Source organism: Anabrus simplex, chromosome 11 (assembly GCF_040414725.1).
Source record: "Anabrus simplex isolate iqAnaSimp1 chromosome 11, ASM4041472v1, whole genome shotgun sequence".
Lineage (NCBI taxonomy): Eukaryota > Metazoa > Arthropoda > Insecta > Orthoptera > Tettigoniidae > Anabrus > Anabrus simplex.
Window position 1 is genome coordinate 28312168 of NC_090275.1, and position 15802 is coordinate 28327969.

At 39.4% G+C, this 15802-nt stretch overlaps 1 protein-coding gene across 2 annotated transcripts in view; it reads left to right on the top strand.

Annotated features, from left to right (window-relative positions):
- The window catches only part of Unc-76 (fasciculation and elongation protein Unc-76), a 169548-nt gene that overhangs the window by 140339 nt on the left and 13407 nt on the right, over positions 1-15802 (top strand). Inside the window, exons 3-5 of one of the 2 annotated variants that reach the window (XM_067155548.2) lie at positions 4400-4564; positions 12027-12138; positions 15422-15675. In XM_067155548.2, coding sequence (XP_067011649.1) covers positions 4400-4564; positions 12027-12138; positions 15422-15675 — 531 coding nt within the window. The remainder of the gene's footprint in view (positions 1-4399; positions 4565-12026; positions 12139-15421; positions 15676-15802) is intronic. The other variant, XM_067155549.2, reaches the window with a different exon arrangement.

Sequence of the window (15802 nt, forward strand, 5' to 3'; positions counted from 1 at the left end):
AAAAGTAGGTTATCTTATCACACGTTTTAAACATTATCGTTAGCACGTAGCAGCAGGAACTGTACATCTCCACAGGAGGTATGATTACTAAAATTATGTTTTTGAAATGTAAATATTCTATTTTATGGCACAACAGAGCTTACAATTTATTTCCGTCAAAACTTGAAGATACGGCACGCATAAGAGTTCATCGGCGGTTGTGGTGATTATTGTTTCAAGAGGAATCACACTCGGCAACCATAATCTCAACGCTAGTCAGAGGAGCCGGATACTTCTAATATTGAAGGTATCGGCAAAAGAAAGGGAAAGGCCATGAAAGGCGAGGAAATGGAAAGCTCCCTAAGCCTCGCAGACGTAATCCCGTCCGGTTGGAAAGAGAACAAGAATTGACCAAGGGAGGTCGGACATGAAAGATGAAAACCCCGTGTTAAGTACGTTTGGGGGGAGGCCATACTTTTTTAACGGGGCACCATTTTTGTGCATGCGTGTACTACCGCCACTCAGAGCGGTTTCTAGCCGAGTTCGCTATCCCCTAGAAGTCAGAGGTAGTGTAAGGACAGCGTTTCTTTCTCATGCCCGAAGAGCATAGGTTCGATTCCCCAATCGACAGAGCGTCTCCGAAAACTGTAAAAGTAGTTGGTGGGGCTTAAAGTAATAGCTTTATATTAAATGTCGTTCAAATACATTAGTTGTGCTCTGAATGTCGTTATTCAGCACCACCCGTAGGCTGCAGCCTCCATACTACCACAGCCTTGAAAGAAGCTGAGACTGCAGTGGAAGTTACACTTCGTATTGGCCTGTGAAAAGAGACAGCCTATATTATAATCTTATTTCAGCAGCAGTTGGCATGTGTCGCATGTAACAGAGAAAGGACCTTGGTTCAAATAAGTACCCTCCTCTGTTCTTTTTTCCCTTGTCTTTTCGGATTTTCGAATTTATACGATGTCACTACATCCACTCTTAGGCCTGTTGTTGTAATCACAAGGACACACAGGAGATCCTGTCAGTTGTGTACACTTTTTATTTACAAATTATATACACATTACACACAGAGAGAGAGAGAGAGAGAGAGAGAGAGAGAGAGAGAGAGACTAATAAACTGCCGTCTTGGACAAAACACTGCTATGAAGAAGAAGAAGACTACTCAATTAGCATGTCAACCGATTACCAACACAACAGACTCACAACATGGGTTCACACACACAGCTAATAACTTCCACTACAAGTCTCGCTAAACAACTTAACTCTAATTCCCAAGGATGCCTCTTTATATACATTGCCTGGGCAGGCTTCTAGAAGAGTATGACACCACAGGTTTTCTCGTAATTTGTAGAGTCTCCAACACAATTCTAGTGACAAGATGCGTTGTTCTGGACTATTACCGTGTGTTGCAGAACATTACACTGGATTTATACATCATACTTGCAGGTAATAATAAATGATATACTATTAATTACGTGTTCTTACGTTAAATGAACTGTTATTAATATACATACAGCAGATGTATCATGACATAACCTCATATGTTTAGTTACACTATACAGGTCATATAACACACAAATAATACGATCACGACTTATACCAAATAAAGTCCGTACATAACTACGTAAATAATAATAATAATAATAATAATAATAATAATAATAATAATAATAATAATAATAATCGAGCACGATATTTTCATTATTTACCGATGGATTAGAGAATAGTTTCCAAGTTATACTGTCCATTACACTTGCATCACTGTATGCAATGTTCGGGTTATTGATGATCCTGAAATCCTGAAAAGGATCGTTATATCGATGGAGTTCGAGTAAATTGAAACTTCTGTTGTATTTCCATTGCTCCTTCCTCCGTTGAAGCACCGAGCCCACTAGGCCCTGATAAAAGTTTCTAATCGTCCAACACACGACACCCTCGCGTAAGATACGAAATCCACAAATAGTTTTGTGTTCGTGGAGCCGGTTGCGGTCATTTTGACCTCGTGTGACTTTGTACCTGACCGTAGATTTATTGAATAGGATTTATATGTGAAACCAGAATAATCCGATTGATAAGTTCTATGCCCAAAACAGTCGTGAACGACACGACTGGTTGGAATTAGAGATCCTGTTGAAACTGGATCATTTCCGTGGTTTCCCATTTTCACACCAGGCAAATGATGGGGCTGCATCTTAATTAAGGCCACGGCCGCTTCCTTCCCACTCCTAGCCCTTCCCTGTCCCATCGTCGCCATAAGACCTATCTGTGTCGGTGCGACGTAAAGCAACTAGCAAAAAAAAAAAAAAAAAGAAACGGGATCACACCATTGGATAGCGTATTTTCACCCTTGTAACCAAAATAGTTTACATGGTATGCCAGTATTGATCCACAGTGATGGGATAGTCATCAGTGCGGTGAAGCTTCCCTCCCCCATAGAACGACAACCACTGGTCCACGCTCATCACCACACAGATGTACGGTCACCTGGAATTTTGTATTGGCACCCTTGTAATCTGTAGATTATTACCAGCACGTTATTTATTTTTTGAGTTAAATATAAACTCATAGGAAAGACAGTCAGTCAACTCTTCAAATGGATACCGTTAATGTTTTCTTGAAGCAACGCTCTAGCAGCTGCTGCTGCTGATAATTATGATGATGATGCTTGTTGTTTAAAGGGGCCTATCATCTAGCTCATCGGCCCCTAATGATATGAAATGAGGCCAAATGTAATGACAATTTAAAAGTCCGAAATCATCCATTGAGCAGAATCCAAAACGTGACGATGAAGAATGAATGGATGAATACTAATTTAAAATAATCAGTGGATCTGACCCGCAATGCCCCACCTTCTCAGAAACTATCTTAAAACAATAGTATTATTGACCAAGGGACTGCTTCTAGAGCACATTCCTGAATCTATAATGCTTATGGTCTAAAGGGATCCAAAATCCGGGTCTACGGCCCCTCGTAATGCTACTTATCGCTAGCAAAATAGAACCATGGTATGTGTCATGTTGTGATATAATCAAAAGTAGCAGCGTTCTAGCAACCAGTCATGTTACAGAGAGTCTTAGAATATCCCGTGAAATTGGTGACTTCCCTAAAGTGGCTACAAGTAAGAAGTGATTCACATATGGGGTAATAAGTTGTCGTCAGGAGTAGAAACCTTAAAGTTGTCCTTCAATACGTACACATTTCCCTCGTCAATTACCACATTCATACCCAGCTCTAGGCCTTACAAGTAAAACCATGGCCGGTGTTATTCGAACGCTGAAATCACCAGATCAAAAATATAATATTTTGGAAGGAAATTCCGAAAAATCTAGTAAAAACTAATTGTGTTTTTTTTAATCAAATAGTTATTATTTATTTATTGTATGGCTTTTAGTATCGGGAGTGTGATCGTGATTATCGTTTCAAGAGGAAGTACAAGTAGGTAACCATCCTTTATTAACAATAATCAGAGGGAAACAATGGAAGGGGCCGACACTTCGAAACATGAAAGACAAGGGCCACGAAGGACGTGACAATGAAAGGCTGCCTAGGCCTCATGATCTAATACCGTCGGGATCTGAAATGAACAAGAGTTGGCCAAGGAAGCGAGAAGGCTGGCACAAGTAAGTGGAAACAATTCCAGGACTCAGTTAAGGGCAAGTTCCCTTTTAGTCGCCTTTTACGACAAGAAGGGGATATCGTGGAAGTTATTCTACCGCCCCCACCCACAGGTGGAAGGAATGTCTGAGGACACGCCGGGCTCGCCTGGTGCAGGTTTCTCTCTTTGACACCCGTAGGTGACCTGCGAGTCGGTTGTGAGATGATGATGATGTAGGGAGAGGGTGAAATCCGGTGTCGACACATAGCCTACTCCTGTCGAATAACACCAAGGTGTCTGCTCAAGGCTTAACGTCTCCATCCGGCGGACAAATTGCCAACAAGAGCATCATTAGCCCTCCCTTCATATGAGCACTGAGGGGAGTTTTGAAATTTAATCCAGGCTTTTGGCACGCAATCTAGTGATTACAAATTATGTACCACCAGCTCTCCTAACCTGCCGGCCAGCCTTCAGATGGTGACATTTTTTCGACTAAAGGGAGTCGAACCAGAACATTTCTACATAGTTTCACACTTACTAGAATGTTTATTATTTTTGTAATCGGGTGATCTTCCTATATTCGAAAGCTCTAGCAACACTAGCGACAGCCAGACAGATTATCAGGTAGACTTCACACAGACCACGATATCCCTACAACCACGAAGAGGGTTGAAACGGGAGTATCGACCACTCGCTCCCAGCCTCGTTCGTTCGCGGCGCAAAACGAATGACATCGGGTTCTCTCGAGACTCCCACGCCGCAAAGCTCATACGTATTTACGTCTTTGTAGCTGCGACTAAAAGGGATACTTTTTGTGTGCAGGATAAACTGTCTCCTGACGAAGAGCTGCTGGACCTCAGTTCAGAGGACGAAGCTGTGGCTAGTGACCTCGACATGCACTCCCTCATCCTGTCCGGCCTGCAGACGGATACAGAGCCTGTCAAGACCGCCGAGGAGGTTATAAGAGAGATAGACGACATGATGCAGGTAAGAGCATACAACATGTTTTCTTTACAATATTAGTTTTTCTTTCGTAATCCTTCAGGGAGTTTTATTGCTTTAAAAACAAGTATACTGTGGCTGTCAGAGATTAGCTTAGTGCTCTAAATGAGAAGGTCTACAGCAGCGGTTCTCAACCTTCCGAAGTAGAATAAGACTATAGTTTTGCCAGCAAGTTTAGGGACACAGTATGATTTGAACATACGTGACCCTTTTCCTATATTTTTAAGTGTCATAACAATGTTTTTAACTGTTAACTATTTGATATGCGGCATGCGCTACTACGCCTCAATAAATTAAAGATGTTTTTTAATTAATTCTACTTTATGCAATTTTTTATTAATATCTTTTCATGATTTTTGGTTTTGTTATTTATATACCGGTATTTCTTATTATATTTATTTACAAAACAAATAATTACTGAACACATGTTCTATTTTTTAAGATTCCTATGTCTATTAATTTGATCAAACTATTTCTATATGCTTACATAAATGGCGATTTATTTGTATGATGCATGATGTTCATTGCAACTCGAGCGGATACATGAAATTCTTTATTTTTCCATCGGGTACGAAAATAAATAGATTCCTCGGCAATGAGTTGCCTAGTTACATGAAAGAACATCTCGAACACGGCATGTTGGATTGCTGTTTCCAAATAACAGACAATGAGTTGCCTATTTACATGAACCTCCTAGCAAGGAATGTACTTCATAAAACATGGCGGCGTGTTCCCATCCTCCTACATACAGTATTTCTTAGCGGACTATCATGATACAGAGTAAGTCGCTGTCGCCTAGCGACAATCTATGCATCAAGGTCGATCCAAATCCTGGTGCGGCTGGTAATTATATGAATTACATAAAATAAATATATTTCCGTTGAATTTTCAAGAAATGCAAGATTTTTTCTGTACTATTGAGACGATTTGGAAGATTTGGGTACAAACCGCACTTTTTAACTCCCTCTGGTTTAAGAGCTTGAGTTTTGGGGAAGATACACGTTCGCGTTTTATATGTATAGATTATCATTGGGAAAGTCCGGCTCCATGGCTAAATATTGTTAGCGTGCTAGCCTTTGGTCACAGGGATCCCGGGGTCGATTCCCGACAGGGTCTGGAATTTTAACCATAATTGGTTGATTTCGCTGATACGGGGGCTGGGTGTGTGTGTCGTCTCCATCATTATTTCATCCTCATCACGACTCGCAGGTCGCCTACGGGCGTCGAATCGAAAGACTTGCACCTGGCGAGCCGAACATGTCCTCGGACACTTCCGGCACTAAAAGCCATACGCCATTTCATTTCATTGGAAAACGAATACAGGAGTTTCTACGAAGATAGCTGCTCCTAGAAAATCTTATAGTTTTTAAGCAAACGAAATTCATTGACATTTTTACAATAAAATTCAAAGTAATTGAATAACCAACTGTGATACAATGTTGATTTATTGTTGGATTATTTCTAATATAGAGCCTCCGTGGCTCAGACGGCAGCGCGTCGGCCTCTCACCGCTGGATACCTTGGTTCAAATCCCGGTCGCTCCATGTGAGATTTGTGCTGGACAAAGCGGAGGCGGGACAGGTTTTTCTCAGGGTACTCCGGTTTTCCCTGTCATCTTTCATTCCAGCAACACTCTCCATTCTCATTTCATAGCATCTGTCAGTCAGTAATAAATCACTTTGGGAGTGGCGACCCCATCGTACTAAAAACCTATATCTGCTTCATCCATTCCATCCCTGACCCGGTCAATGAGTGGAAAACAGATGTAGGTTTTCATTTTCTTATTTCTAATATAGTTTAAATTAACACGGATGAAATTTCCCTTGACATTTTTTTCTTTCAGAATTTCAATTTTTCTAGACAGGCTGAGGGGAAACCTTGAACCTGTCTCGCCTACAGAGCGGATCCCAAGGAATATTGCTGTAAAAACCCCGGTGTGCTAGGCGCTTCCATTCGGAAGTTACGTCAAACAAGTAATGTCATGATTTCCACCATCTTTATCTAGAAAAACCAAACTAAGAAAATGCTCGGACGTTAGCGAAATAATTTTTCTGGGGGCATTTCATCCCTGTTAATTTAAAATATTATAATATGTTAGGAACAATCCAACAAACAGTCAAAATTGCATCACAGTTACTTTGAATTTTATTGTCAAAAAATTGCATTGGTGTAAAAAACTATAACATTTTCCAGAACGAGTAAAAGCCGTCGTAGAATTGCCTAGTTTGCGCCAAAGTAGTATTCGTTTCCGAATGTTAATTAAGAATTAAAAACACTGTTATGCCACCTAATCATATAAGGAAAAGGGTCGCATATGTTCAAATCATACTGCGTACCAAAAATGTCTGTCAAAACTGTTTATTTTCGGAACCGTACTCGGGTCGATGAATGCTGGAAAACCACGAGTTCCAAATTGAAATAATTTCTAGACGACAGTGTTCAGTATCTCATTGTAGAGAGGAAGTATCTAGTAACAAGAGTCTGACCTCGATAATACGGCGTCATCGGGCCGTACAATAGCGCTGCCATATTGAGGTACTAAAATCACCGTGCCGCGCAGCTAACAATTAGTGTAGCTCTGGACTCCGGCGCACAGTTTGGTGTCTAATGGTCAAAAGTAGAAAACCGAGTGTACCGAAAATAGTTCAAGCCGAACGCAGGTAACCAGGGACACTCGCAAATACTAAAGCGATCAGCACATCCAAATGCGCCACCACGGATGGGATTATTATTATTATTATTATTATTATTATTATTATTATTATTATTATTATTATTATTATTATTATTTTGCCCTTCGTCCTCGGGGCACTTGGTTATCAGCAATGTGCAGTGATTAAAATATTACACCGGGCGAGTTGGCCGTGCGGTCAGGGGCGCGCGGCTGTGAGTTTGTATCCGGGAAATAGTGGGTTCGAATCCCACTGTCGGCAGGCCTGAAGTTGGTTTTCCGTGGTTTCCCATTTTCACATAAGGCTGTACCTTAATTAGGGCCACGACCGCTTCCTTCCCATCGTCGCCATAAGACCTATCTGTGTCGGTGCAACGTAAAGCAACTAGCACAAAATATGTACATATCACAGCAAAAAGGGGAAAACAATTGGATAACAAGGTAAAATACATATAGAATGCTAGAAAAAGCCTACAGTAGAGCAGGAAAAAGGAAATAAAACACACATGAAATAAACACTTTTGTATATCCAGGGGCGTAGCCAACGGGGGAGGGGTCCCCACCATGGAATTAGAAACTGACCATAAACAAAAGAAAATCGACTCAATAGGTTAGCTCTTTTGAACATACCTCCACCAGAACTAAGACAACAGTATGCAACAATATGTGAGTGGAGAAAATTACACCATCCCCAAGACCTCCCAATTCATGAGCTCATTACAGACCTACCACCAACTCGTCTTAGCTCAAGGAACTCAATATGGCACGGCGTAACTGACTTCAATATCAAAGAAAGATGTCCTGAAATTTGGAATTCTGCACCTATAGAACATCAAATGGCGGAATACCCTACTACTGCCCTATCAGAATTCCATCTAAAAAGACATAAGTGGGTTAAACTAAACCGCTTAAGAACAGGCCTTGCCAGAGTTAACGCCATGTTACATATGTGGGGACTTCGGGATTCTCCTACCTGTGACTGTGGAGCTCCTTCCCAGACTGTGAAGCACATCGTGAAGGAATGTCCACTAAGGAAGTACGATGGACCATTCCAGGATATCATTGACGCTGCACCTCCTTCCCTACTTTGGCTGGATCAACTGAACATTGCTCTCTGAATGTGAATACTTTTTTTTTTTTTTTTTTTTTTTTTGCTAGGGGCTTTACGTCGCACTGACACAGATAGGTCTTATGGCGACGATGGGATAGGAAAGGCCTAGGAGTTGGAAGGAAACGGCCGTGGCCTTAATTAAGGTACAGCCCCAGCATTTGCCTGGTGTGAAAATGGGAAACCACGGAAAACCATCTTCAGGGCTGCCGATAGTGGGATTCGAACCTACTATCTCCCGGATGCAAGCTCACAGCCGCGCGCCTCTACGCGCACGGCCAACTCGCCCGGTGAATGTGAATACTACCAGCATTCTTGTCTCTGTATATATTGTATTGTGTGTGTGTGTATTCTGTGTATTTTTGTATTCCTTTCTGTAGTTACTTTGCCATACGCTAGATAAATAAATAAATAACAGAGACATAATTGTAAAACCAACAGATCTGTTGAATCCATTTTCTAAGGAGCCTCGAAAGTTGGATTTTAGATTGTAATCTGAATATACTATTTACTGTAAAACTGTTCACCTTAATCATATTGTTCTTGTTCTGTATTTTAATGTAAGATTGTGTAATATACCGTTATTGCAATATGAATATCAACATAATTTACTTCTATTAGTGCACTGATAACAACACTCACGCTTGCGCGCACGACACACGTATGTTCTATCATTTTGTAACTATAACCCCGCCCTCCTCCATATTTCGATACCGGCTACGCTACTGTGTACATCCACCCCTTGCCCCGTTTTTCTACGGGGTTGGGTATGAAGTGGGATGAATCTACATAGCAAGTTTTCACGACCGAATACCCTTCCTACGTCGTCATTAGAGGAGTTAATGAGATGAAATAAATGACGGGATACATGATAGTAGACCGGGAGAGGATGAAATCCAGTACCGGCATATAGACTATTCTTGTCGAAAAGCACCAACAGGTCTGCTCGAGGCTTTACATCCCCATCCAACGGACGAATCGCCATCAACAGTGCCATATCCCCTCACTTCCATATGAACAGTGTGGAGGGGAATTGAATTGAATGTAAGGTTTTGGCACGCAATCTAATGATTGGAAACTGTAGTCTATACCACTAACTCTGCAATTCTACCGACCGACATACTGATGGTGAATTTTTGGGGGGCAACGGGACTCGAACCGGCTAACCTCGGTGTCAGACCATACAGACTTGACGCCTCAACAAGTATGGCCACCAGGCGACCTGGAATGAGCAATCTTGTTTCTTTAAATGTCTACACCAGTTTTCGCCGGGTAAATATTATACTGCTTGCAATATACACTCGTACTTTGCAATTAACAGCAGGATATGTGTTGGAAATGGAACTCGAAGGTGCTCAAGGGTGTCGAAAAATAATAATAATAATTATTATTATTATTTTACGCCCCGACACAGGAATTTTGTCCCGCAGGAGTTCTTTTACGTGCCAGTCAATCTACGGGAGGCTGACGTATTTGAGCACTGAGCCAGGTTCGAACCCGCCAAGTTGGGGTCAGAAGGCCAGCGCCTCAACCGTCTGAGCCACTCCGCCCGGTCCGAACAACTCTATGTCATAGGACATAGTTCTGCTGCACTTGAAGATGAGGTGGTTCAGATCTCTTGTGTTTCTTGCACAACACAGGCATTCTGCTGATTGGAGGACTCCCATCCTGTTGAGGTGAGCGGGGAATGAAGCATGGTTGAATCTTATCCGGATGATGTTGGTTACTTTGCCTCTTGCCCATCTGACGTCTTGATACCATGATTTGTGTGGGATAGCTCGCTGAATGGAGGCGTACTAATGGCCTCTATGTTGAGTAATCCTGTTCCACAGAGCTGTCCATTCAACGTAAGGTTTCCTTCTGCTAAAACCACGTCACACGTCAAAAGTCACTCGGTGTGTTGGTCAATGTGACAGGAACTACAGAGATCTACTGTAGGTGTCTTGTTTTCGGGCGCTGTTGCAATCCAAGTGACAGTGTACTGTACAGTATTCGGCGATTCTCCGCTTGTAATTTGTGAACTGGGTGTGTGTTTTTATTGGAACGGTTGTTTGTTCTTCCGACATATTGTGAAACTGGAGAATAACATATTACACAAAGCCATCTCTAATCAGGGTTTTCGCAAAATGATAGCGAATTATAGATCCAATCCTTGTAGACAGATCTTAAGGGCGATGATATTTAAGCTTTATGTAACTATATGTAAAAGTTATTGCAGCAACCTGCGCAATTTCATACTACTGTAGTTTCTCATATTTTGCATGTAGCAGTGATGTCAACTCATTCAATACTCAGAATGTCCCTAGGCACACCAAGCGTGCCTACCAAGTAAAAAATTAACATCAAGTAAGGAAACAAAAACATCGAGGAAATGGCCGAAATAGAACATTTGTTTGTCCAACCCTTGTCTCGTTTCTCTACGGCGCGGCGTCGGGTATGAGGTGAGATGAATCTGTCGTGGCGGGTTTTTATGACTGGATGCCCTTCCTGACGTCAACCCCATCAGAGGAGTTAATGAGATTAAATGAATGACGGAACAGCGGGACGCACTCATGAAACCATCGACTATCCTCGAGTCCAATTAGTGGGACAGGCTGCGTATAGCACGGCCATGGTTTCCACGTTTCTTTGAATTTCTTTGCTCACTGTCGGAAGCAGAACTTAACATGCCCTGATGAAGGCCAATGCAATTGGTTGAAAGCTCGGCTTCATTAAATAAATATAGTGGCTTTACTCCAGTATTCATTTATTTATTTACGTTAATACAATGAGCCACGAAAACCTACGTTCATTATTTATAAACAATTTGTTCAGTCAGGAAGGAAAGAGATAATGAGAGATGAAGAAGGAAAAAATAAGTGATAAAATGGTGGAAAAATAGAATGGGGGAGTTTGGACATATGCTAGTGTGGATGAATCAAACTAATCAGGATTTGGAGGAGGGTAGTTTGAATTGTATATTTGTTCATATTATTGAAGTACAATGAGGAAGAAACGTTTAATACAATTGTACGGTAATCAGTCATCCCAGTGGTCTAGGGGTAGTATGCCTGCCTCTTACCAGACAGAACTGGGTTTATTTCCCAACTATACCATGGGTTTTTATCTGGAGATGAGGGCTGGTTTTGATGTAGCAGCCCCGGTTTAGAAAGCCAAGAATAACAGCCGAGAGGATTCATTGTGTTGACCGTGTGACACCTTGTAATCTGCAGGTGTTCAGGCTGGCACTCGCTTGGTGGGCCAAAGCCCAGTAGAGCACCATAAAGTTTATTTCGTTTGTTTAATAGACTTGTTTTCATGTACTTACTAAAAATATTCAATTATATCTTTCTGCACAAATTCAGAACTTTTTTCTTTTTAGGTAAAATTCTTGTTTTTGATGGTGAATATGGTTACCTTCCTAATTTCATAATTTTTGACTAAAGAAGAGTTGCTGTTTCTATCTGAAAGTCTTTGTGTAGATCTAAAGTGTATTGTATTGTTGCTTAAAGATATAAGAACTATCTCAGGACAGAGTGTCATGTATCAGACTGCTTTATGAATTAATGACTCTAAAAAGAACAAATCAGTCACATCAATCTCATGTAAAATCCACTCAGACTGTAAAAGTCAACCCTCCATTATAACAGTGTTCGTTTGCTATATGAGTTGTGTTATGTGTTTTCCAGGAGACTCCATCCACGGAATGTTCCCCCGACTCAGATGGATCGTTACTGGACTCTTCAGACACTCTCGACATGAAGAACAAGGAGGTGCTGCAATCCCCACTTTATGAAGATAGTGAGTAGCATATTGAGATCTTCCTACCTCAATCTCCCCCAACCACTTCAGACTCCCCCTCACCAGTACAAGCTGTTGAAGAGGCTTGAGTGTGCAAATTGCTGTAGGGAATTCGTTAAGTTACATTGAATCTCAAAATCTCATCATACTTCTTTTCTACCTCACATATTATTATTGAATATCCAGTTACAAACCCTATTTTACAAGTAGTATATTAGGGCTATAGATAGTGAGGCTAGGTTAATACATGAAAATTGTATTTAAAATGGAGATGACTTATAAATGAGGTGGAGAAATTTAACAAACACTTTATAACAGCATCTTCTCTGAAATATTATAGTGAGAGGTGCTTGGTATTCAATATTGCATGTGTTTAAACGCATTAATAATTCATATCTATACTCTTGTCAAAAATTAGACACTCAAATAAAAGATGAGGAACAGTTTCTACCTCACACAGTTTCCTCAAGAAAGGATGACATATAACTTATCTAATGTTTTGTAAGCAGTTACATTTCTCATGTATAATTTTGCCTGATGGATGACTTAGTAAAGTTCTAACTCTTCTCTCTTAATACCATTTTTTGATCTGTTTTATATATAGTATTATGAGCAGTCAATTCAAGGGTTTAGTGTGAAACTAACAAAACTGCAAATCTTAAACTTTTCACGAGAGATAAATAATTTTAAATACAAATTTATTGATATTCCATATATACCGTACATGAAAACATTTTAGTGTCTAGATCTTGTTCGTCTGCTGACTTTGACAACCTGCTGGTATTTCTTAAGGCCTTCTTTTGCTCTTCTGTCAGAGATCCCCTTCGTCTCTTTAAACTCCAGATAGCTTTTGACCAACCGTCTGAATTCGTCCATGACACTGATCTCATTTCCTGGAATGCTGATCTGTCTCAAATTTTTTTTTTTCACATTCTTTGAACCATCTTGACTTTCAACTAAGTGAAGTAAACCATTATAACAAATTGCCTCAGGCCTAAGGCAAATTTACATTTCAGTAGTACATGTTTCGTTTAATATCTACACATCATCAGCTATAGCATGTGTAGGTGATATACTTAAAGGGCATAAAAACACATTAGTATTAAAACATTCACAACACCATAGGAACTTCCACTGTTAAGCCTTGAAGGAGATGAGGGGGTGGGGGCTGGGGAGAAAGGGGGGACAGATAAATGAAATTAACTATTTAACAGACATTCCACTGTAATGGAGACACTCCATTGTAATGGGTGTAACAGTTGAACAGTTAAAAAGACAAATTTGGTGAATGAAACAACAATTGATCAAAATCTCATCAATTGCAAAAGATAGCTCTTACTTTTGTAAGTACTATGGGCTATTATTTTCTGAAATAAAACTTTTCCCAGTATTTTAAATATATATAAAATAAAATATTAAAAAAAACATACTGTAACAGGTGTTATATGAATGCAATCTATTTGTTGAGGTAGATGGTGAAAATCAATAAACTCTGTGAGATGACACCTAATAGAAACATGCACATTTTATTGCAGACCAAAGAAACTCTAGAATAATTAAACATATAATTCAAACAAAGGACAATCACTGTTTTTCTTGTTATTTTACTATTTTGAATGTAACGGGTGTTACAGGAATTGTAACAGGTGTTACACAATTGATAGAAAACATTAATAACTGAGCAAAATTGGCAAATTGCTTATCAGATTAAAGGAGGTAATAGGATATAAGGACAAATTAAAGTAAGATTGCTTGTTTAAATGAGTAATGACTTCTTAAAAATTATTCTGAAACTCCTTGTATTTTAATAGTTATCTTGAGACAAAATCTAGTGCTAACATTGTTACAAATTCTATTTTCCGTTTTGAAACATCAAAAACTGTATCTAAACTTTAATAATAATGATTTTTAAAATATATTTATAACTGGATATGGCCATTTATAATATTTACTGTTCATATAGTTAAATGTACCACTATTTTTTGATAGTTAAAAAAACATGTCAAGGTTGCACTTTTTATAGAATCCATGATATCTAGTCTTAGATTACAAACTTATTGCCTGAAAACATTTGGGATAACATATCCAAATATTTTTTAAAATATAGTCTTGTGTTAACATACGATCTCAGATCTACTGAGAAAATAGAAAAGAAAATTCCCATCTTCTTGTAGTAAGTTATTGTGCCTTGTTTAAGAGATTCTGAGTAATGTAGGTATGAAGAAAACTGGTGATATTTGCAGTGAGATTTGACACTTCATTAGAGAAAAAGAGCATGTATGTCTTGCATTTGACTGTACTTTTCAGGCAGTTGGTGTCTTGCAACTCAGTCTGTAACCGGAAAAAGGAGAATAGGAATGTAAGTGTCGATAGGTCATGTTTGATAAATTTGACCCTAATAGGTTCTGTTTATTCCTGTATTCACTTGTGTAATCTCATTAAAAAATACTTAAAATAGTATGCTGGTAAGATATGCCTTGTTAATACACTTTCAGATAATAAACCTTATTTATTCGTAAAAAATCGTAGATGTTTTCAAAACAATAACCATTCTCTTCATCACCGATCATACAAACAGAGATTTTATATAATTGCAACATCAAAGAGTAAAACAAAATAACAGTTTTCATTAGTTTAGTCTAATTCTAAAGAACTATTTTATCACAATAGGTGAATAAACAGTTATTAATGGTACATGAGGAAACTACTATCATATAAATAAGTCAATATTAATATTAATAATAATAATAATAATAATAATAATAATAATAATAATAATAATAATAATGTTAGTTGCTTTACGTTCCACTAACTACTTCTTAAGGTCTTCGGAGACGCCGAGGTGCCGGAATTTAGTCCCGCAGGAGTTCTTTTACGTGCCAGTAAATCTACCGACACGGGGCTGTCGTGTTTGAGCACCTTCAAATACCATCGGACTGAGTCAGGATCGAACCTGCCAAGTTGGGGTTAGAAGGCCAGCGCCTTAACCGTCTGAGCCACTCAGCCCGGCGAAGTCAATATTAAGATGATCTTAAATGAGATTACATCTTAAATATACTCAAGAACTTCAAATCTTAACTTTTTCTTCTTTTTCTTTTCTTTCCTAAATGATTATATGCTAGTTTATATAATGGATTTTCATCTGTATGAACAATCTTCACATACTGCTATCTTCAAAGGCTCTTATAAAATTAATGATAAATAATAATTAGGAATGTGAATCATTTGAGTTCCAGTGATCCATTTATTTTTAACTTGCTTATATCTTCTCTTCATATTCTAGAACTGAAAACGCTGACCCTGTCCCAGCTTAACGAACTCTACTTGGAGCTCGAAGTGTTGATACGGGAATTTTCAGAGACGCTCATCGCGGAGCTTGCGCTGCGAGACGAGTTGGAGTATGAAAAGGAACTGAAGAACACGTTCATCTCCCTGTTACTGGCCGTCCAGAACAAGAGGAGGCAATACCATGTAGAGAGGAAGCGGACCAGTCGAGCTAATGGGTCCGTACGAATGCCCAACGGGCTTGACCCCAAGGTATGTTCTACAATAGATAAATTCTCTTTACAGCATTTGTAGCTTTATCAGACCAAAGACTTAGGCTCTTAATATAAGAATGAATAATTGTTTGATATTAATAATATTTTTTTGGAAGAGTTTTTTT